Here is a 24486-nt window from a genome sequence, read left to right on the forward strand (position 1 = left end):
AATCCCATTTGCTAGCATTTGGCCCAAATCCCTCTAAACCCTTCCTATTCATGTACCCATCTAGTTGACTTTTAAATGTTGTAATTGTACCTATCCCCACCACCTCCTCTAGCAGCTTGTCCCATGCGCGCACTACCCTCTGCGTGAAAAAGTTGCCCCTCAGGCCCCTTTTAAATCTTTCCCCTCTCACCTTAAACCTATGCCCCTCTAGTTTTGAACTCTCCCTACCTTGGGGAAAAAGACCTTGGCTATTCACCCTGCCCCCTCATTATTTATAAACCTCTAAAAGGTCACCCTCAGCCTCCATAAATACCAGCATAAACTAGTTGGTCTGTTGGCTGTGCACTCTATGTAACATCATAAATATTTGTTACGAATAAGCAAGAAATCTTGCAGTTGCTATTTCACACAAAGGGTAATACAGAAACTAGCTGAACCGAGCACTATTGTATGGACAGCCAAGAAGTAACCAAATAGTTTCCACAGAAGGGAAGAAGAGAAGCATTGAGGGAGCCACTTTGGGGAGGCAGGGATTTCCTTTGACAATTATACAGAATTGAACCATGGAAACAGGACATTCAGCCCATACAGTCCATTGTGGAATTTATCTTCCACTTGTCCAGTACCCTAACCCCATGTGTCTGTTCGGTGTCTACCCTTTCCTTCAACCAACTATCAAAGCTGCTTTTAAATAATGCTTTGGACCTCACTCCAAACACTAACTGTACATTTCATTTCCTCACAATCCTCAGTGCAGAAAGGTTCCTCCTATTCTCCATCCCTGTCTTTTCTTTCATCTTCTATACACCCCTGTTCTATTAATCACTGCTATGTCGGTTTCAATCCAATTTGTTCCATCCTATCGCATATTTAAATGCCTTGCTCTTATAATTTGCTTAATTGCAAAAGAACAGACCTGATTTTTCCAAGTGTCAAAAGGAAGGGAGGGTTGGAAAGTCTAGAAGGTAGGGTGAGAAGGCTTGGAAAGGGAGGAAAAGAGAGTTTTGCCAGGAGAGAGGGAGGGTTGGGTAAGCAGGGTACCCGTTACAATGTGTAGCATTGAAATTGCCTGAGTCCAGTCTCCCCCTTGCTCCCATCCACTTACTACTCACATGTAAACGAGCTCAGATTCCCGTCTCACCAGCAACTGTTTCTCATGGATTAGTTTGAACCACTCCACCATCAACTCGTCCTCATTTTCATCTGTTTGTGTTCAATAAAAGGGAAAAAAAATCCAGAATTTCTAAAAACAGGTGAATTGACAATCAACAGAAATCCGCAAGCACGCTGTAGTCAAATCACACAAGCTGTGTTTGTTCACGGCTCACACCAGGCTGTTCACTGGGAATCTGCACATAATATGACAAAGGACATCAGCTACACACTGGTCAGTGGGAAATATGATTGGTTCAGAAAGCCTGGTCCACCTTCAAGGTGCCACTAGCGAAGACACATACAAAATGGAAGTAGAAATATGACATTTGGCCTCAGTATCTCTAACCTGTGACACCATTCAATTAAATCATGGGAGATCTCCTAATTCAATTGCACCCAATCTTAATATCCCAAGTTTCCCTTAATGCCCAAAGATCTACTGATCTCTGTCTTGAATATATTTGTCGTCTGAGCATCTACAAACCTCATGGGGAGCAAATTCCAAAGATTCACATCTGTCAGAGTAAAGAAATTTCTCCTCATCTCTGTCCTTTATAGCCAACCCCTGATCCTGAGACTATGATCCCTTCACTCTTGAACCAGGGGAACCATCAGAACCCTGGTTGCCTGGTAGCCAGTAGGGGGTGAGACTGGGAACTTGGGTGGCAAGAGGGCCCATGCAACACATATCCAGAGTCATGTAAGTTGCAGTAGGCAGAAAGGAGTATTTAAGATCAGGGATGAGGAAGACTCAGAGTCAAGGGAGGCCCTAAGTTTCTGGTGAGGCTCAAAGAAAACCCATCTAGCCCACGAATAAAGTAGAACATTCAAGCCTGGGCCCCTTGATGGCCCCGATCCTCTCCCAAAATGACCGGCCTCATGAACGAGGAAGCTATTCGTGTTTCCCCCTACCCCTCAAATCCAGTACTTAATCTCTGTATTTAAGAACAATTCTAGTTATTTTTCTGTGGGTGTCTTACCAACCTGCTTAACATAACAGCATAATATCAGAAAGGCAGGGTGACAAGGAGGGTGTGTAACTGACTTGAGTTTGATAGTATAGCCTTCAAAGCAGGGCCTGTGAGGGTAGGAAATGAGTTAGGACTTTACAGCTGGTATTTTTTGACGTGGTGACCTTCAACTTTCCAACAATTCATTTTCAGATCCCCAATCGGCAAAGCTCAGACTGAATGATACCTCACTTCCACTAGCTTGCTCTTCCGTTTTCCATGGTTGGTTTGAATAGGAATAAACGTAGGCCATTCAGCCTTGCAAGCTTGTTCCGCCATTCAGCATATACATGGTTAATCACCAACCTCAACTTGACTGTTGTACAATCTCCATATCATTGAATTCCCTCAGGATCCAAATGATAGTGAAGTGACTCTTCCTTTTAGACTCCCCAGCTAGGGGAAACATTCTTTCAGCATCCATCCCTTCAAACACTTTAAGAATGTTCTATGTTTCAGTGAGATCACCTCATATTCTTCTAAATTTCAAGAAATAGAAGCCTAATCTACTCAATGTCTCTCTTTTGGACAATCCCCACATTTCAGGAATTGGCCTCATGTTTGGTCTTTTCAAGTTTGTTTTATCCTTCCTTAGGAGATCTGAACTGCTTTCAGGACTCTATATAACACAGCTCTGCATAACTATGTTAAGACTTCTTTATGATTACATTCCAAATCACTGTGACAAAGGCAGACATATTTTTGACTTCCCAAATTGTCAGCTGTAGCTGCATGCTGGATTTCTGAGATTTTTATAAAAGCATGTGCAGGTACTTCAGTTTAATACCTGTGTTAATACATTTCCCAATTTCAGAGGGTGGGGAGGTGCTCTTTATTAGTGGTGGTAAATGACACCCTTCCTGTGATAGGGTTATGTCAAAGCAGCCTGGATGGAGATCACAGGGAAGGTTGAGAATTGTAGGGTTCACTAAAGATGCTGCATCCGGTGTTGTAAACGCATCAATGACCTCCTTCAATTCATCCAGGGGAATGGGGGAGGCAGACTGATGAATGTCAAGACTGTATGGCAGAATGAATGAATGGATACAACCAAACACACCGATGCTCCTGTATGAATGATGGGGATGCATGTAGACAAAGGTCTCAGTTGGAATTTGTCAACTCACTAAACCTCCACTTTCTCCTACAGGACAATCAGACACATAACCTGAAGATATGATTGATGATGGGCAGAGGGATTCCCAATGTTAAGGCCCTCACACTGACTGAGGAAGATCCTTCCAGACTGCTGGGGAAGAGGGAGGTGAAGCTGGAGTGATAAGGTAGCTACAATGAGTGGTGTTGCTACAATGGGCACTCAGGACCACAGAAGGAATGGTGCTGCGCTCACAGACTCTGCAATGACAACATGCTTATTTTAGTTCTCCTTTACGGGTGCCTGCAATTCAGATTGCAGAGGATGCACCATGCCCCATCTCTTCCTCACTCACCAGCTCAGCTGTACCCACCCAGGTGGTGGTGAGGGCGTGCATTGAGAAAAGTGGATACTGTTTTGTGAGTATAGCATAAACACATCAGAGCAGCTGAAGGAAGCTGTGATGGCTGAAGTTCCTGATACTAAGTATTACTGGGCATCAGGTCATGATTGCAAGTTGTCTGCTGGGCACGTGGCAAAGATTAGAAAAATACGTGGCAGATATACTGGGGTATGAGCAGCTTTGCATAGACTATAGAGGATGCATACATGCCTTAGGTTCTGCCAGGTTTCCGACACTTAAGCACATGGCTTCCTCCATGGAGAGGTTAGCAACTACCAAGGAAGGCCAGGTCAAGCTATAGGCCCAAAGGCTCTCTGACCTGTTTGCAGCACTCTAATCATTGTCTCCATGCAACGATTGCTAGGAAAGAGGCTGAGAGCTGAGGCATCAATTGCTTGGTTAAAAACACCTGAGCCCCTGCTTGATGGATAACTATGGCCCTCTTATCTAAGTCAATTTCACAACATTTATTTACACAAGCTCAAGAGGTATTGAGTGCTTACAGTTACAGCTATTGGTATTTTCAATGGTCAGGAAATTCATTACAGCTTATTAGGCAACAGTGAAAGGCATTTTTTTTTAAGCATTGTGGTAAGTTATCAATGAATGAATCTTTAAAGCTTTTCTTAAACATCCTCCTGTCACTATAGCTTTCACTGCTTCTATACAGTGCTGCCCAACTTCAGGATTAATGCTAGGCCACAGGCCCCAGTTTTATTTGTCTTTCTCTCTTTTACTGAATAATGGAATTACATGTGTTACCTTCAAATTGATGGGGACTGTTCTAGAATCTAGGGAAGATCAAGGCGATGCATCCAATATCTCTCTAGCTACTTCTCTTAAACTTTAGCATTTGGCTAATCAGATGCAGAGCATTTGATGTCATTAATACACATTCATTACTTCAGTACTATTTCTTGACTGATGATAATATACCCAGTTTCTCATTTGCATTTGACCTTCAGTTCTCTACCACTCCCAGAATAATATTCATGCGAAGTATTAATTAAAGCCTCACGTAACTCTATTATTGTTGATCTCTACCTTAACTCTTAACACTCTTGCACAAAAAAATCCAATCAACCTCCGTTTCCAACCTTGGGCATAGGTGCCCAGCCCAGGTCCTGCTTTGCCTCAGACACCCACCTCCCTCACAGCTCCGAAGCTGAGGTTCCAGCTCGACCCCCTTCTGTTCCAGTGCGTCCAACTTCTTCCCGATATCTTGTAATTCATTCCGAATGTCCTCTTCTGATATTCGCTGACTGGAGGTGCTCTGCAACGTGAAATTCAGAGTTCAAATGAAATGCAGACAAGAAGACTGACAAATGGACAAATTTGTTCCCACAGTCAGCTAGCTCTCTCTGTGAATAAAAACGCAGTGGTAGCTTCTCAAGGGCAACTAAGATTAGCCTTCTCAGGGAGGAATTAAGAAACTTAAACTCAGAAAAACATTTCTCTTCCCATCTCTATTGCTTCCACCCTGGTCAGTTGTCTATGGATCAGACATGGCTGCTTGATCATTTGTGACATACACTGACCCACGTGGCTAATGTCTTGCTTCAATTTCAGTAAGACCAAGGCCAGTGAAAGGAACACACTATAACAAGCAGTGTGTCGTCGGGATAAAGTGAAAGCCCTCAGACAGTCTCGCTAACACTACCTCAATGGGAAGGAAAGGTGATAAGCACACCGCAGGATACAAGTCAACCAGTGAATGCACACAGCATACAATGACCGTGGATAAGACTGAGTGAACGCTGAGATCACATGAAAAGGGCTGTTAATGGGATGACAAGATTAAATACAGTGACCCATGTACACATGTACTAACACAGATACCCTTCACCCCAGCACTACCCACTCCCCTTCCCTCCCATCCTCAACCTCACGCTATTCTACTAATAATGTTCTTCTTTATGGAGACACAGTTTGAATTCCACCTTGACAGACGGTGAAATGTATATTCAATAAAAATCTCGAATTAAAGCCAGCCTAAGGGTGACCATGTAACCACTATCAATTGTTGCAAAAACGCATCTGGCTCACTAATGCCCTTTCAAGAAAAATATTTGCCATCCCTATCGGGTCTGGCTTACGTGTGACTCCAGACCCACAGCAATGTGGTGGACTCTTAAATGCCCCCTGAAACAGCAATTAGGAATGGGCAATAAATGCTTGCCTAGCCAGTGAGGCCCATAATCCATGAACTAATGTTTAAAACATTATTCATGTTGTTATGGAGTGAACTTCCCTCCTCATTCACTCACTCTCACCTTCTCAGGAGTAGTGGTAGAGTCACCATGACCTTGGCTTTTCTTGGAATCTTCTGGAACGTAGTTGCTTTCAAAGAATTTTGCTCTTGCTGACTTTGCTGTAAAATTAAACCAACGCTATTTCAGAACTGGTGTAGTCAGAAATCATCCCATCAAATCCCATCCGATAACATCACGCAAATCTCAAGGTAGAAGGAACACAAAGTGATGAGTCATATGAACCTCTGCTCACATCTCATTTGGCTGATAGCTTTTAGTTGGGGTACAGCACCTCAGGGCAGGATTCATCTGCCTTGGAATGGATGCAGCCCAGATTCACCTGTCATAGAACATATAATTGTACAGCACAGGAATGGGCCCTTCAACGCACCCTATTGTGCCGAACATGACGCCAAATTAAGCTAATCCCTTCTGCCTGCCCTTGTTCCATATCCCTCCAATCCTTGCATATTCATGTTTTTATCTAAAAGTCCCTTAAACACCCCTAATGTATCTGCCTCCACCACTACCCCTGTCAGCACATTCCAGACTCCTACCACTGTGTAAAAATCTAGCCCCTCACATCTCCTTTGAACTTTCCCCCTCTCACCTTAAAAGCATGCCCCCTAGTTTTAGACATTTCAACTTTGGGAAAAAGATTCTGACTGTCAACCCTATCCACGTATCTCATAATTTTATAGACTTCTATTAAGTCTCCCCTCACTCTCCACTACACCAGAGAAAACAACTCAAGTTTTTCTAGCCTCTCCGTATAGCTCAAATCCTTGAATCCAAGCAGCATCCTCTTCTGTATCCTCTCCAAACCCTCCTCATCCTTCCTGTAATGTGTCAATCAGAATTGAACACAATAATCCAAGCATATATTGATACTGGGACTAAAGAGTTAAATAATGAAGTCAGGTGGGATGACAAGTCTCATATTCCCTCAAGCATAGATGATTGTACAAAACTTCAAAATTCACAATTCCAGGATGCTATCAGGAATCATTTATTCTACATAAGGATACTGGAAAATTGCAACACTCTTCTCACCCCAAAACCTAGGGCTAGGGCCAACTGAACATTTCAAAACTGAAAGTGATCTAAATGTGTTGCTTATTTTTTAATATGTTTTTAATATGTGGGCAGCATGGGCAAGACTAGCATTTACCTCAAATCTCTTGTTACCTTCAAGGGGTGATGGTCAGCCTCCTTAATGAACTGCTACAGTCCAGGAGCATAGGTATGTCCACAGTGGTGTAAGGAAGGAAATTCCAGGATACTGACCCAGTGACAGTGAAGGAACAGCGATACAAATCAGGATGACATGTGGCTTGAAGGGGAAATTGCAGTTGGTGATGTTCCCTTGCTTTTACTGCCTTGTCTTTCGAGGGTGGTAGAGGTCACAGGTTTGGAAAGTGCAGCTGAAGGAAGCTTGGTGAGTCACCTTATTGCATCTATTGGTGGTAAGCTGCTACAGCTGTGAGTGAGTGGAGGAGGGAGTAAATGTTGAAGGCAATGGCTCGGTATGCATATCAAGCAGGTTTCTTTGTCCTGGATAATGTCAAATGTCTTGAATGTTGTTGGAGATACATTCATTCAAGCAAGTGAGAGTACTTTGTGGATGTTTGACAGGTTTTGAGAAGTAAGTAGGTGAATTACTCACCACAGAAATAAGGGTGACCATGTAACCACTATCAATTGTTGCAAAAACCCATCTGGCTCACTAATGCCCTTTCGAGAAAAATATTTGCCATCCCTATCAGGTCTGGCTTACGTGAGACTTCAGAGACAGATAGTAAGAACTGCCGCTGCTGGAGTCAGAGATAACACAGTGTGGAGCTGGAGGAACACAGCAGGCCAGGCAGCATCAGAGGAGCAGGAAAGTTGACGTTTCGGGTCGGGACCCTTCTTCAGAAAGTTTTGACTTGCTCTGTAGCCAGTGCTTATATGGTTGGCTCAGTTAAGTTTCAGATCAATGGTAACCCCTGCATGTTAATGGTGGGGGGAAATTACTGATGTTAATGCATTGAAGGTTAAAAGTATTTGGTTGAGATCTCTCTTGTTGGAGATGATCATTATTTGGCACTTGTATGGCACGCATGTTATTTATCACTCATCAGCCCATGCCAGGATATTGACCAGATATTGTTGCATTTGGACATGGATTGCTTCAGTCTCTGAGGTGTTGCGAATGGTGCTGAACATTGTGCCACGAGCATCCCCACTCCCGATCTTGCGATGGAGTGATTGGTGAAGCAGCTGAAGATGGTGAGGCTCAGGACACTACCCTGAGGAACTGCTGCAGAGAGGTCCTGGAGCTGAGATAATTCATGACATGAACAAAAATGTTGTTGCACAGCATGTGGTTAAGATCTGGAATACACTGTCTGAGAGTCTCGTTCTGTTAGCGAGATGAGGTTTTGAAAACAGAATTGGATAATTATCTGAAGAGAAAAAACATTGCAGGGCTGTGGCGAAATGGCAGGGGAGTAGGACATATTGCGATGCTCTTGGTCAGCATGACCAAATTGGGCTGAATGATCTCCTTCTTTGCTGTAACCACTGCATGATTTTTGATTGACTTCCAACATCAACAACCATCTTCCCTTGTGCTCAGCAGGACTTCCACTAGTGGAGAGTTTTCTCATGACTCCCATCAAATTCAGTTTTTCTAGAGTCCCTTAATGTAATACTTGGTCAAATGCTGCCTTGATGCCAAGGGCAACTGCCCTCATCTTAGCTGTTTTTTTAGAAATAAAGGAACCAAGGTAGGGTGAAGGAATTAAGATACACAGCAACCATTATGTCACTGAACAGCAGAACAAGATCAAGCTGTGGAATGGCCTCTTCCTGTTCCAGTGAATCCTGCCAGATTGGAACAGGATAGGTCAATAAAGCTTTATAATTTGACCCATTTTTCTTGGCCTTGCACACTACCCTCCCCACTTATCTCTGTATTCTCTCCCAGTTGTACAGTCTTCCCAAGGTCTCTACTGCCTTCCAATTCTGTCCTCTTCATCTCCTTAATTTTAGTCATGCCACCATTGGTGTTCATGCCTTAAACTCCCTTGACCTAACTTCTCACCTTAAATCACTGCTATGCTTTTCTACTTCAAGACACACCTTAGATGCTTCCTCATTTGTTGCAGCACCTCTTGTGGCTTGATGTCAAATTTTGTTTGATAATCGCTCCTCGGGAGGTTTCTACTATGTTAAAGTGCTCTACAAATGCAATGTTGTTGTTGAGCTTTTTACTGGTCCTGAGGTTTCCTTAGTAACCAACATGATCTTCATTCAGAAGAGTAATACACAAAGCAATCAAGGCTCTCTGATTTTTCCTTTAATCCTGTGACATAGCATCGCTTTGAGTAAAATGTGTAGCATAATTATCACTGCTTAATTATACAGTAAACGTCAGGCATACCTTATAAAATCTGAACTGCACTCATTGAAAGAGAGAGATTTAAGTGTGAAAATTAGATTTGTTAATAAATAGCTTCCCCAATGATTCTCTTGCTGAAGATCAAAGGTGTCGACATTGTGCTTTAAGAAATATTACCAAAATATGCCAATTTTCATGTGCAGATTAGCTCCATCATCAAATTGACTTTCTGTTATAATCTGTACTTGTGGCATAATGAAAGTAATGAATGCAAAGCAGTATTAGCTGAGGTGGAGCTTCTGGCAATAGAATTTGTGCAGGGACATACTGACCTGTCTCAGTGGCTGATTTGCCTTGGACCCAGCTCTGTCTCGCTGGTGATTCCTCCGTGACCCGGTCTAATGCAGGTTGATGGCTGCTCCCAAAACCCTGAGGACTCCTCGTGCCCTTCTCAAAGGGAGTCACTGCTGCAGGGCTCTTGTCTATTGGAGACTGGAGGCCGTCCTTTACTCCTGCCAACAGTTCCGTACCCGGTTTGAGCACCCTCTTCTGCTGTGTGGAGTGGAATGTTTTGGCTTCTGTACCTGAGACCTCTTTGGCAGGGGAAACAGAAGAGGTGGAGACTGTTGTGTTGCTGGGATTATGGAGAGAGAATGTTACCTCTACCTGTTTCCCACTGCCTGTGATGGTTGAACTTGGAGTCCAATTGCTACCTGCAGCTGTCTTGGATGTCGAAGGAGTGTTACCTGTGTTGCCAAATGCACTTGGTTTTTTAATGTCCACGTTAATGAATGAACTGTGCGTTTGTTTGATGTCCGTCGATCCAAAGCTAAAAACAAAAATATTCAATTAACATGGTTATGTAAATTCTAATAACTCATACATCTGGTGTCAAATCACACTGCACACATCTCAGCTCGCTATAGGAATCTAGATGCAAGAGAACACCATTCAGCCTGAAATCTGTCTCACCATTCCATCTCGACATTAAATCCCATCACCTTTTGGTTCCATAACCCTGAAACTGCAAGCCTCACAAAATCCAGTTTGTCCTAGTTTAAAATATGTCAAATAACCCCTGAGCTCAGCAGCTTTTTGGGGAAGAGTTCCAGATTTCCACTACCTTGCTTCTACACAATCTGATCAAAAACAGAAAAGAAAACTAGGGCTGGATTTTCCTAGGAGTTGCAACCTTCCCCCTTACTGTTTTACAGGAGAAAGCTCTGCATTTCTGAGAGAAGATTCCAATCAGGACTGCATCAGAAACACATAGTTCTATTTGCACAGAACTGGAAAGCAAACCACACTCCCTTTTCACAGTAGTCAGCTTCTGTATTCCAAAACATAAAAGTCCAGAATCACAGACAGGCCCTTTGTTAGCTGCTATCAAAGGTTAAGCGCATAAGGTAAGTGTGAGGTTAGGCTGCCAGGAGGGTAGCAGGCTAAAGTGCCAGGTCTGTAGGGTGCCACTTGAATAGGGTGTCAGGGTGCCAGGGAAATAGGATACTAATTGGGTAGGGTGCCAGGTGGGTAGGCAATTCTTTTTTCTTTATTCACGCATGGGATGTGGGCATCGCTGGCTAGGCCATCCCTAGTTGCCCTTGAGAAGGTGCTGATGAGCTGACTACTCTTTCCAGCCCATTTTCTGCAGGTAGATCTAAAATGCTGTTACAGAGGGCATTCCAGATTGGGTGTAGGGGAAGGGGTGGAGATCAGAGGAAGGGTAAAGTGGATGCAGTGCAGTGGAAGATGGGGTCAGCTTCCTGGGGGAGGGGAAATCGAATCAGGTCCAGTGGCTAGAAAGAGGGGCGCAAGCAAGAGACGGAGGTGTCAACCCAGACTGCTCAGAGGGAGGGTCAGTCTGGAGGGATGGAGGGAGGGAGAGAGGGGAGCATCAGGTCCAGAGTGTGGGAAAGGGTGTTGTGTCTTGAGGATGAGAAGGCGCTTACATCTGCAGTGGGAGAAGGTGGGCAGCATGTGAAAGGATTGAGAAGGGTGTAGAGTTCAGGGAGGAGAGAAGAGGCTATCAGGTCAGGATTTGGAGATGTAAATGGTCTGGGCAAGGAGTAGTTGGGGAGGTGTGAGTTAACTATGGGCTCTATTGAATTGTTCCTCAACAGTTAGACTACATGTTTAATGGTCCAACTTTTCCTAAGTAACTATTTACTTAATTTCATCTGAACTCATCAAAGTTTCCAATTTAAATGGAGACTTCTGGAGAATTCTCGGCACAGAGGAACTGACCAGGACACTTCCTTCAGAAATCTGCTACAATGGGATTCTCCAGGATCCCCATGAGTAACGCCTATCCATACCGGCACAATGGAAAATCCCAGCCTTCGTAATTTAAAGCTCAGTTCTTCTGACCTGGAGCCAGCAACTTACAAATAGCTACAATTAACCCCTAAATGCCCTCAGTGATTTACAACATGCCTGGAATTGAGTGTTCCACACACACACACTCACAGAAAGTTCTGGACCAGTGACCTTCATACTAATAGTGCCATCCATCATGTTCTGCGTCTCAGAATGTGTCTAACTACCTTAGGAAAGAGTCTCCAGTTCTGGTTAGTGTCATCCTGGAGCTTTAGTCACATGATCTTCCACCTGGAACCACCCCACCTCACACCTCCACCTCCACCCTTGAAGTCAACCTGAAAGGATTGACAAATCTATTGGGAGAAGTTCTTTAACAAAACCTACATAGATTTAATAGATATGCTGAGAAGGAGATGAATCAATCTGTCCTTTTCTATATAACTGACCCAGGAATTTGAAACAAGGTTTGGATTAGGAATTCAAACAGTATCCACTGCTCAACAGAAGCCGTCAGTACATTACACAGTACCACTCCATTTCAATAACACCAAGTTACAGATCAATGTTAAGAGAATGGTTAGAAAGTAAATTCCAATCTAGCAAATGCTATTCAATCATCCCTTCAGATTTAGAAATGATCCAGTTACAGTGAACTCTTGGGTCCAGTTCAAATTAATGAAAACACTAAACGTTAAACTGTGGCTCACTCTCAGCTGAACGCTGATGCCCTTCGCCAAAGAGTTGAGCACAAAATCTAGATGAGCATTGTTACTGCAATACTGAGGGTGCAGGTTCAATTGAATTAATATTACTAGTGAAACAACTTGTATTCCTCATTTTTAGCATGTTCATATGAAGTGTTAAAAAGTGCAGTTAATGGAGTCTTACTCTGTAACATGTGATGTTTGCCTCCTATGGACTGTGTGAGAGAGAGAAGGAAACATTTCTGCAGAGTGGTGAGATTCTCCTTCGTTCTGTCAATTTTACATTAATTAAATGCAATTCCAACTACTGAGTTGGTTATATAGTTTACATGGCCATCCAAGCCATTTTTTGAGTAGGCCATCCAAGCCATTTTTTGAGTAGGCCTTCCAGCTAGTCTTTCTCTGTCCCTCAGCTTTGTATTTTTTTCTTAACATATTGAGTTATGACCTGGAAATCACTGCCTGATTCAACAGTAACTTCTAAAAGAAATCTGAAGGGAAAATATAAGCCGGGATGTAAGGAATGATCATGGGGGCGTGAACATTTGGATCTCCCTTTCCAAAAGCTTTCACAGACACAATGGGCTGCAAACTCCTTATGTGCTATGTGATTCTTTGATTCCATATTCAAATATCTGGGAATAAAATAACTCTGGATATTTTCCAGATCTAAAGCAAGGAATTATAACTGAGCAAGCAAACTTCTACAATGGCTGGCATAATCTGACTGCTGACAGGAGAACAGTGAGGCATCAACCTTTCATAAGGACCTGACTCAATGGCTTAGTATTAAAGTAAAGTGATGATTAAAGCACATGTACTACAAATGCAGGAGATAAAGCAAGTACATAGCTGTCAGATTACTTTGCCAGTATTATAACATAAAATTAATCTATCTACAGATTGAGATGATAGCTTTTTAGCTCATTCCCTGAACATTGGATTCACATTGCACTTTTTGGGAATTCAAGCTAACATTCTTTCAAATAAAGCTTTAATAAGGATTGCCACAGTGTTGTCAGTGAAAACCCATCTTCTCCACATCACCTTCCCCCTACCAGTGCTGAATCCACTTCCACTTTTTGTTAAAAAGGAAGCATAACCACGAGATTCAAATAAAAGGTACAATTTCAAGAAGAATAAATTATATTGCTCCGTAATATGACAAATTAGCTCTCTGGCATATTCCACTTTTTGTGAGGCCTACCATATTTAAAGTGTTACAGTGACATGCAGGCACTCTATGCTTTCTCTCTGAAGCCACCAGGGTACAGAAGAGACATAAAAACCAGAGGCTGCAAACTTCAGCTCTATAATGGTGCCATCCCCACAGGAGCCCAAAACAGAATACGATGGTATAAAGAAGCATTTCATATGAATGAGGAGAAACGAAGGCCAGCAAGTCAAGAGAGGATCAACCAAATTTGACAAGAACAAAAGAGTGACCAAGAACATGCTACTATTCATAAGAATGCTGTGGTAGAATGGTCAGACCAAAGATTCAGCAAATTAGTCAACAACACAAGATGTACTTCAAAAGAATATGCCAGGGACACTTAGGCATTCTCAGGAGTAAAGCTAGGGCTCAGTCAACAATGTCATAGCCAGAGACCTCAAAAAGAAATTGAAGATTTCATAACTTCTTGTGAAATCTGCTATCCTACAGGATTGCCCAATCAAGCAAACACTCCTGTCACCACTAAATGTAAATCAGAAGGCAACACTCAGCAAAGTTAGCAGGAAGAAGCAAATATTGCCAACAAGGATGAGCAGGACAAGCCATTTCAGCTCATCCAGGAATCTAGGATATTGATAACAGCAGTCACCACTAGAACTCACTGCCTAAAGGACTGGTAGAGACGGGAACCTTCAAGACATTTAAGAATTATTTGGATGGTCACTTGAAACTCCACAGCATACAAGGCTATGGACTAAAAGCTAGAAAATGGGATTAGAACAAATGGATGTTTGACAATAGGCATGGACCTGGGACCTCTTTCCATGCTGTTAAAATACTATGACTCTATGACTTGTGTTCCAATACTCATTGAGGCACTTCTACATGTTTGTGGTGGTCTGCCATATCATCCGTAAATTGGTTCTTATTTGGCACCTCCCTTCCCGCCAAGCCTTCAAAGGGACAACCCAGGAAGAGGACGGAAAGCAGCAATGGATCGCTTTGCCATGGGTGGGATGTCGGTGAACAACTGTGCAGATTCCAGTTCCAAGAAACTTTAATGCCATATTGCTATAGCTTCACAATTACTGACCATCCCATGCACTAACACAGCAACCTCTTGCTCACCTGTTGCTTTACATGTCTTGAGAACTGTCTAGTCTCCTCTGGGGGCAAAGGCCTGGACTTCAAAGGCCCGGTCAGACCCAACTACCAATCCAGGGAACTGGGGGCAGGATAGATTTGGGCACACCAACTCCAGAAGGCACATGCTTGGCAGCCAGCAGTAGGCTGTTTAAGATGGCGCCACCATGGTTCCAATTGTTTGAGAAGCTGGATCCCTGTTGAACTTGTGACCAAGCAGTAGTAGGGTTCATGACAGACTGCACCCTCTCATCAAGTAGATAAGCAGGTTGCATAAAGTTTAAGACCAAGTATAGATTAATTCCACATCACAATTCCCAAACCAGATAATGGACCTAATTCAATTCTTTCTCCCAGAGTGAACCCCTGCCACAGCCCATTGGCTGGCACAGACTAAACATCCAAACACTCAGAATCAGGCGTCTTTATTTTTATTACATTTATTCAATGTGAAGTTCATTTACAACATCATTTGTCCCACATAATTATGCTGTTACTAGTTTTTAGCTACAGGAATTAAAGCTGTCATTAAAGACATTAATAGCATTGTTATTATTCAGTTACACAGTGGTCACTGTTAATTTCTGGAGCTAATAAATGGTGAAGGGATGACTGTACAATATAATAGAATGATAACAATGTTGTTAATGTCTTTAATAATGACTTTAATTTCTGAAACTAATAAATGGTAAAGTTCAAATTGTTGTCCATGACAGATATAAATCTATTGCATTTTAAAACTGGTCATAAAATGCCATCCCTAAATTTATTTCTGAATAGCAAATCCACAAAGTCTGATAATACTCTGAACAGTGCAGAAAACTACTGAGGTGGCTGCCTAAAAGTGGCTCCCAAAGTTCAGGGCTAAGTCGTCCTCTGGTTTGCTGCCACTTTTACATTAACGTCAAAGTCAAGATCACTCTCTTTGAAACAACACAAGTGCTGAGGTCAAGTCTAAATGCAGTGAGAAAAGCAGTACAAAATCGTTCAAAATAATGGGACTTCAAAGGGAAATGGCCAAACTCTAGTTGCTCGGCACAATCCTCTGCATCTTTATTTTCCCTGATTTAAAGATTTTAAGAAAGGGCAATGTTCCGATCACTGCAGAGGGCATAACAAAAGTGATACAGACTGCAGCAATATGATGATTCAGGCCTGCAGAGATTTCCTTCAGAATTAAATCAGATACAAGCTCCTCATTAGCTGAATAAAATGGCAATCCTGCCTCAAATGTGTGTGTAAAAAGGACTGAAGATCTTCTGCAAGATGTACAAACTAAACAATCTTATTAATCATGGTTGTTAACAGCATTGGACTGAAGACCAACAGTCAGTCCTGATGAGATTGGTTGGCATTAAACTTTGAGTTGGATCTGATGATTTGAATGTTATTATCAAACATCCATCTGAGCCACTGGTCAGTAAGCCTTGAGTGATTATCACATCTAAAAGGTGGGAGTTCCAACAGTACTTTGAGTACTGCACCTAAATGCCAGTATAAAGATGTGCTGGCGAAGGGTTAAGGTTAGGGTCAGGGTCAGAGATGGGGTCAGGGTCAGGGTGGAGCCTACGTGGTGCCAAGTCCATGCAGCCTGGATGTATACTCACAAAGAAAATATTTGTAGGCCATATGGAAGGAACAAGGGAGTAGGACTCATAAGCCATTTCTTTCAAAAATCTGGCACATGCATGATGGGTTGAATAGCCTCCCACTATGCTACATCATTCGATAATTCTAAGTTTAAAAAAATGCAATTAAAAGCAAGCCAACAAGGCTACAGTTAGTAGGGAACACAGATGAAATATTTAGTAGAGACTTAAATTATTAGTTTTGAAAATTCTGAGTGATTCCAGCTCCTTCTCAGAGTTAAGAGGTTATCAACATTGCTGATTTATGGTAACATTGTAGCAGGCCCAGGATGGAGATATTAGCTGGGAGGGTTCCTGTGTAATGCTGACAATGGAGGGAATGAGTAAAGGTTGTTTGATGGCGGTTTCCTGCTAGAGCTGGTGCAAATGGGAAGGAAAGCTCATCTCCAGTAGGACATGACTATCAAACACATGTTCCCCTCTCCTCCATTGGCAGCATTCCGCAGGGACTGTTCCCTCTGCAACACCCAGGTCCGCTCCTCCACCACTCCTAACACTTCCTCACTCCCCCGCGGCACTTTCCTATGTAATCAGAGAAACAGTACCACTTCCTCATTCACTTCCACTCTCCTCACGGTGTCATGCGTCAAACACACCTTCCAGGTGAAGCAGCGTTTTATTTGTACATCTTTCAGTCGAGTTTACTGTATTTGCTGCTCACATCCTTTACACTGGTGACACCAAACACAGCCTGGACTCACAAAATGCTTTGCAGAACATCTCTGCTCTGTCCACAGGCATTTCCCTAATCTCCCAGTTGTTTGCCATTTCAATAAACCACCTTGCTCACTTGCTAACATTTCTGTTTTGCACCTGTGGCAATGCTCCAATGAAGCACAACACAAGTTAGATGAACACCACCTTATTTCCCATTTAGGTCCTTTACAGCCTTTAGCACTCAATACTGAGTTCCACAATTTCAGAGCATGACCTCTGGACTCCATTTTCCTTACACCTCCATAACAACTCCTTCCCCCAATACCTGTTAATTTTGCTGTTGGCACAGTGGACCCATTTTCGCCTTTCCACATCTTCACTTACACCCCTTTTATGCCTCTAATTATCCTTTACACCATTAGTACTCCCTTTGTATTTTGCTCTGGGCACCCTCACAGCCTATTCTATTTGCACCTCCTCCTCCTCTGCCAATAGCATATATGAAAAAACAGCATTTTCCAGCCCCTTTTGAGTTCTGAATAAAAGCTGTATCAGACATGAAATGTTAACTCTGTCCTCTCTCCATGGATACTGCCAGACTTGCTAAGTTTCTGTTTTTATTTTACTGAGGACAAAGGGGCTTTTGAAAACTTCAAATATTTTTGGTCAACTCAACATGGTCCAAATGTTGAGCTGGAATTTCTCAAGAATGTTGTTGCTGAAACAAATCAAATGTGTGTCATACAATCCTAGTCAGGCCACATCATCAGCTCCAGTGAACTGGCCCCCAAGAAACAGATGCTACATATGACTGGAGCACACACTTACTCATCTAGTTGCAATAACCCATTCTACCGTCCCAATACAGGAACATCAGAAAGTTCATATCCCTGCCCAGTGGTACATCACTCAGTCAACAGGCTGGAGATTCGCTATCACCCATTGTGTATTCTCCCACACAGTCCAGATTTACCCCCAGAATGAACACAGTAAATCCAGAAAAGTCAACATTCATGATTTGACATTCAGATTTTGTCAACAGCCAACATTGCAACACATGTGTTATTTGCAAGTAAACAGATTGTAGTTGCAACCAGCTTTCATTTATCTGCAGCAGTCAATTGCGCAGACAAGAACAAGAATTTGCTTTTATAGCACCTTTAATATACCAAGCTATCCCAAAGTGGTTTACAGGAACATGGTAGAGTAACATTTGAGCCACATAAGGTAATATATTATGAAAAGTGATCAAACACTAGTTATAAAAAGATAGGGTTTACAGAGAGCCTTAAAGAAGAAAAGGTGCTAAAAAGTTTAGCTTAGGACCTAGACAGCTGATGGCTGGGGGAAGTGATTAAAATGGGGATTGTGCGTGAGGTCAAAATTGGAGAAGTACAGAGATCATGTGGAGCTGAAGAGCTGGTGGTGGGTGTGGATATAAAGAAGAATTAAACTGTGGAAGGATCTGTGAAAAAGGTTAAGAATTTAAAAATAACGGCATTATTGGACCATGTGCACTTTAAACTTACGGCTGTCATTCTAGCTCAGGCCAAAGGGAGGCAGCAAGAACTTGGCAAGGAACAATTTTAAAGCGGAGCGAACGTGTGTTTTTATTATGCATTTTGTTGTTTTCATTGTCTTGCCTTCTTATCAATTCCAAGGCGTACTACTTTAACATAGGGGTTGGTGGCCATCAAATGTCTCACTTAAGTAGCCAAACTTCATGTACAAGTCTAGATGGCAGAGCGCTCAATTGCAGTAGTAGTAATATATAAACTAATCCTATCAGAATAACCCTCTATTACTTTCTGCCTCATATGTTATCCAGCTTTCCCTTAAATGCATCTGTTATTCATCTTAACTGCTTCAAATGGTAATGAGTCCCACATTCTACCAATACTCTGGGTATAGAAATTTCTCCCAAATTCATATTCAATTTATGAAGGTTGATCTAATGCCTTCTGAACTTCCTTACAAATGGAAACATCTTTTCCACATCAACCGCAAAATCCTTCATAGTGTTAAAACACCTGTCAACCTTGTCTTTCTAGAGGAAAGCATCCCTACAATATCTTTCACTTATCCAGCAACTTCACAGCACAGTAAACATCCACAGATGTTTAGTTATGCAATTTTTTATAATTAACCTTATTATGAAAAGGAAGCTTTCCTCTTGATTCCACAGTAATGTCAATTAAAATATATAAGCTTTCTCCAGTTGCCCACTGAAGAATCAATCAGTTTAGTTTAGTTCTCAAAGGCCTGCAATACTGATTGTAATAAAAGGACACAAACTAACGCCATGGTGAATCCAATTTTGTACAGTGGCATCATACAGGAATGAGGCTTCCTATTCATCTATGCATTCAGCCTACCAAACAGGCAAACATCCTGAATATTTATAGGAAGCCTTTAACAATCTGGCAGGCAGCTCACTTTCAATTTAGAATGAGTAGACAAAAATAGCCACCTGTCGTACCGGAGCTTTCAGTGCCAGTAAAACAAGCACAGCACAATCTACATTCTACAACTTGAGCCAAATAATAAGAGAATCATATCTATTTTCCAAAGTGAACATTTTTCTCACAGCATTTTAGTGAACAGGTTCTGCACAGAAGCTTCCGCCAGGGCAGGGATCATTGACCAAATCCAGAATACCTCCCCATGGTTTACCAAAGGCTCAGCTGCCACTCATGCTGTGATACAAACTCACCTGTGATGCTTTTGGACTGGCTTCAATTTAGACCTCCAGTCAGACGGAGACTCTTCTGCCTCTTGCCGAGTAATGATTTGTGGACTGTAGGAAAAATTCCCTGAAGGAGAAACAATAAATGGCATAGTATGAACCTACAGTCCACAAGGATGATCATTATCTACTCACTTTGTTCTGGAATCACTGCACCCAAAAGAATACAATCTGGAACATTTCACTGAACTGCCTGCTATTCCTGCCACCCCAAAATATATTCCCAGATTCTACAGATTGTTCATCACAGCTGTTCTCCGCCAAATTTGTTTTGGCTCATATTTTCTTATCCATTTCCCAGGTGCCATATTGTAGATATCTACATTTCTTCTTCGTAACAAAGAAGAATTCAGGAGGTCAATATACTGTATCCATTTGACTCAACCTTCTATTGCAATTCACGCTTCGCCATTAGAGCTCCAGAAGGATCATTCCTGCTACGAATCACCCAAAGAAGTATATCTTGATAACAATCTTGGATGAGTCCATTACTACTCACTGTACTTTCCTCTTTATTCATTGTTGGGTCACGGACATTATTGGAAAGGTCAGCATTTAATTGTCCAAACCTAGTTGCCCCTTGATTGATTTACGATTAAAACATCATATTTAATAATGCATTGTGCGAATGTATAATCTCTCTCAAATTGTTGTGAAATCAATAATTAAAGGCACAATGAAACAGACCAGTTCACAATCAACAGTTAAAACACAAAAAACATATCACTCAAAAACGTCATCCAGTCACAATTCATAGGACTAACAGCAGTGTGATTTACAATGCTAATATAGCTGTTTGTTTAATTATCAGATCTTATTTATGAATTGCTTTGCTCACTTTGGCAGGTACTAAAATAGCTTTACTCATCCATCAGCTGATGGTGAATATTCTGCTTGAACCACTGCTTCCTGTGTGATCAAAGTGCTCCCTGCATTGCTGTTAGGGAAGGAAGTTCAGATGTTTGACCCAATGACTTGGAAGGATTGGCTGACTTCAGGATAGTGGGAAGTGAATACTGTCATATTGTTCTCTCTTGGGACTACATTTATACGGTCACAGAGTCATAGAGCTGTACAGCACGGAAACAGACGCTTAAGTCCAACTTGTCCATGCTAATCAGACACCCTAAATTAATCTAGTCCCATTTGCCAGCATTTGGCCCATATCCCTCTAAACTTTCCTATTCATATACCAATCCAGATGCCTTTTAAACGTTGTAATTGTACCAGCCTCCACCACATCCTCGGGCAGCTCATTCCATACACTCACCACCCTCTGCGTGAAAAAGTTGCCCCTTAGGTCCTATTATACAATTTGCAGTCATATTGGAATAACTTTTTCCATTCCAGTTAGTGACTTAAACAACTTTGTAAAAAGTCCAGAATTTTTTCCATCAGTTTGTCAGAGAGCAAAGTCTAATTTTATATTTTCAATCTTCCTAAAATGTGCGGCCAACTTAACATATTTCTCTGCAGCCAAGACTTGGCTACTTCTGAGTGACCAGAACTGACCACAACTCTCAAAGGCCAGCCTAGCCAGATCACTCTGCTGTCTTGGGATCATGACTTTTCTTCAAGATTGCAATTTTAGCCTCTGTGCAATGACTGTTTGAACGCCAGGATTGTCAGAACACAATCCAAGATCAAGTGTTGGATCACAATCTTCTAATCACTCACTCAGAAACTAGTCTGTGCCAGTAACCCTCGGTTCCTGCACTTATGTGCTTCACTCACACACTGCCACAATCTTGTTCCATCTAGATTTCCATTAATCTTCAGTCTGATCTTTAACAAATAGCTCCTGTTGCTTACTGCCAGAAATATCTTATGCCAGTGACTTGCAAAATACAAAACATGTCAACGTTGAAATAAACTAAATACATGTCCTCAGGAATTAAGTTATGATCATGGAGCCTTTTGATCATCCATAGGCATCAATCTCAAATACCAATATTTGTGCTTCATTTTTCACCTCCTCATTTCAATTGTCCATCCACTTTTCTTCCTTTCTGTTTTAGGAACAGGAGCTGGCCATTCAGTCCCCAATTCCCTTCTGCCATTCAATGACGTTATCGCTTCAAACCTGCACCTTACCTTTATCCACCTGCCTTGACTCCCTATTCTTTTATAACCTTACCTAACAAAAGACTATCAATTTCATATTTAAAGTTATTATTTGAACATGTACTGCTTTTTGTGGGGAACATTCCACACCTCTGCCGCCATTTGCATGAAAAAAGTGCTTTGTAATTTCCCTCCCAAGCGGTTTGGCTCCGATTTTAAAGTTTAATCCCTTATTCCAGACTCTTCCACCAGCAGGACTTTTTACCCCTGATCTAGTCCATCAAATTCTTTCAAAATCCTAAACTAATTCAAACAAATCACCTGTAAACTTCTAAATTCTAGATAATACAGATTTAGGTAGTCTCCTTATAATGGGTCTCCTGGAACCTAGTGATGAATCTGCATCCCTTTGAAAGCCAATATAGTCCGTTCAAACATACGGTGCCCAGAACTGTATATAACACCCCTGATGTGGTCTAACCAGGACTTTGTATATCTGTGACAAAATCTTCAGTCCTTCAAATTCCAGTCCTTTAACAATAGAAACTAACATCCCATTAGCTGTTTTGATTATTTCCTTTTGTATGTGACTAGTACATTTTAGTGATTCATGTACTTAAACACCCAAGTGTCTTTGGATTTCCCAAAGATTCTAACTTTTTCAGTTCATTAAGATTTGGATTTATCTCTATTTGGTCCAACCATCGGGTTCCAGTGAGAAAGGATTCAGTTCCTTTGCAGAGGGGTTGATGCACCCAAGACCTCAGCGTCTCACCCAAACTCCCATTATTGCCATGTGATCCTAAAACTGTTGATGACTGCAGCTCATTTCAGAGCTTCCTTCCCATTTGGTCTTTATCCACTTTTCCCACAAGCATCTTTGGATAGAGATCAGAAATGGGAACCCCGCTTGCTACCTCTCTCTCTAGCCTGGAAGCACCAAGGAAATCTGTCCTCCAACATCCTTAAGTTATATGCCTGTCACTCTGATGGCAGTATTTAAACAGAAGCGACAGGAATCAAGGCAGCCAACTGGACTGCCATAAGAGTCCCATAGCTGTCACCTGTTTTTTTGAAAAGGTCACAGCCTTAAGGCAAATCAGGCATTTAACTGGACAGCGTGTGGTCCTTTCCCTGAATGGAGCCACCAGCCAATCAGAGGCCTGCAGCTCTTCCTTGATCAGCAGCTCCACCTGAGGAGGGTGTGGCTGCTAACAGTACTGCTGCCAAGACCCAGGATCGCCAATGAGTCAGGCACAGATGATTGATGGCAGGAAGGTGATTTTTGAGATGGGAATGGTAGGTTGGAAGACAAGGGGATTAGCAGCCTGGCATGGGGGTGGTTCTCAGCAGCACTAAACCCTCTCCCTGCACCAACTCTCCCTCATTTTCCTATGTATTAATTGGGAAGAACTTTTGAACGAGGAGGTACCCCCAGTCCCCAGAGGGCACTGTTTGCTCTTTGGGCTTCCCCCTATTTCAAATACCTTTGCCATCACTGGATAAATAATTGGATGGGTTGAGGTCCTCCACAGCCTCAATCCTCAGCAAGGCAGGAAAGCTGTCCACAAGCCTTTTGATGACAGACTTAAATCAATGCAATGGCGGAAAGATGGCAGGGGAACAACACTATCCTCCCGCAATCAAACCTGCCATTAGAACAGGGCAATTACATTCGCGTGTAAGTGTCAGTTCTGGCTCATGTGGTAGCTCTCTTCTCTGGGTTAGAAAGTTGTAGGTTCATTTTTAGTCCAGGGACACAAGTAAACGCCAGGCAGCAATCAATTGTTGCAGAGAAACTACCTGCTCTCTCAGTTAAATGCTAAAGATCCCATAACCGGTATTCAAAGAAGTAGGCACTCCAACCATCAACATTTATCCTTCAATTACAGTAACATGAATAAAAAAAAATCACCCTACTGTTTGTGGGAGCTTGCGGTGTGCAAATTTGCTGCCAGATTTCTTACATTCCAACAGTGACAACACTTCGGAATTACTTGCCTGGCCCTAGAGTGCATTTAATTGTCTTGAAGTCATGGAGGGCACTATTTAAGCACAAGTCTTTCTTTGGTTCTCTATTCTTGCAGCTAATTTTAAAGTTGAACAGTGTATGGAGTTATCTAGGGCACCAGAATCATGAGTGTATGCAGCATCATGCACACACACACAAAGTAGCAGGGAGAACACCATCAGTACAGATAAACATCACAGATCAGCTGCTTAACATTTAGACCCAGAAGGTATCGCAGAAGTATAAAACCTGACTGGATCATTAAATAGTTTTTAAAAGACGAGATCATTAGCTAAGTCAATTACAGAGCAGCTAAATGTCATAAAATATGAGATAAAGAACAGACATTCCATGGAATTATAAACTCAATCAGTCCCAATCACTGAACATTTAACAAATTAAGCATTTTGACTGTCCTTCCCACACCCCAAGAATTGGTTACTCAACATATTAATCCTTAGGGTACAATGTCCTCCCAGGCCAATTTAAAAGCAAATAGATTCTTCATATTTGATTGAACAATCCTTGATTGTGAATAAAACGTTTCTCCCATCTTCAATATATTTACAACCAATGACCCAAGCATTCAAAGATATAGTTTTAAAGGAACAAAAACAGAAGTTGCTGGAAAAGTTCTGCAGGTCTGGCAGCATCTGTGAAGAAAAATCAGAGTTAACGTTTCGGGTCCGGTGACCCTTCCTCAGAACTGTTCTCA

The 24486-nt window shown here is 42.0% G+C and overlaps 1 protein-coding gene across 1 annotated transcript in view; it reads right to left on the bottom strand.

The window, feature by feature from the left end:
• The window catches only part of LOC109915536 (MICAL-like protein 1), a 47936-nt gene that overhangs the window by 10974 nt on the left and 12476 nt on the right, over positions 1 to 24486 (bottom strand). Inside the window, exons 4-8 of the mRNA XM_048609436.1 lie at positions 19664 to 19763; positions 9634 to 10130; positions 5938 to 6035; positions 4811 to 4937; positions 1113 to 1203 (exon numbers count right to left, since the gene is read on the bottom strand). Of these exons, the coding sequence (XP_048465393.1) occupies positions 1113 to 1203; positions 4811 to 4937; positions 5938 to 6035; positions 9634 to 10130; positions 19664 to 19763 (913 nt within the window). The remainder of the gene's footprint in view (positions 1 to 1112; positions 1204 to 4810; positions 4938 to 5937; positions 6036 to 9633; positions 10131 to 19663; positions 19764 to 24486) is intronic.

This window comes from Rhincodon typus, chromosome 21, assembly GCF_021869965.1.
Source record: "Rhincodon typus isolate 14 chromosome 21, sRhiTyp1.1, whole genome shotgun sequence".
NCBI classification, from domain to species: domain Eukaryota; kingdom Metazoa; phylum Chordata; class Chondrichthyes; order Orectolobiformes; family Rhincodontidae; genus Rhincodon; species Rhincodon typus.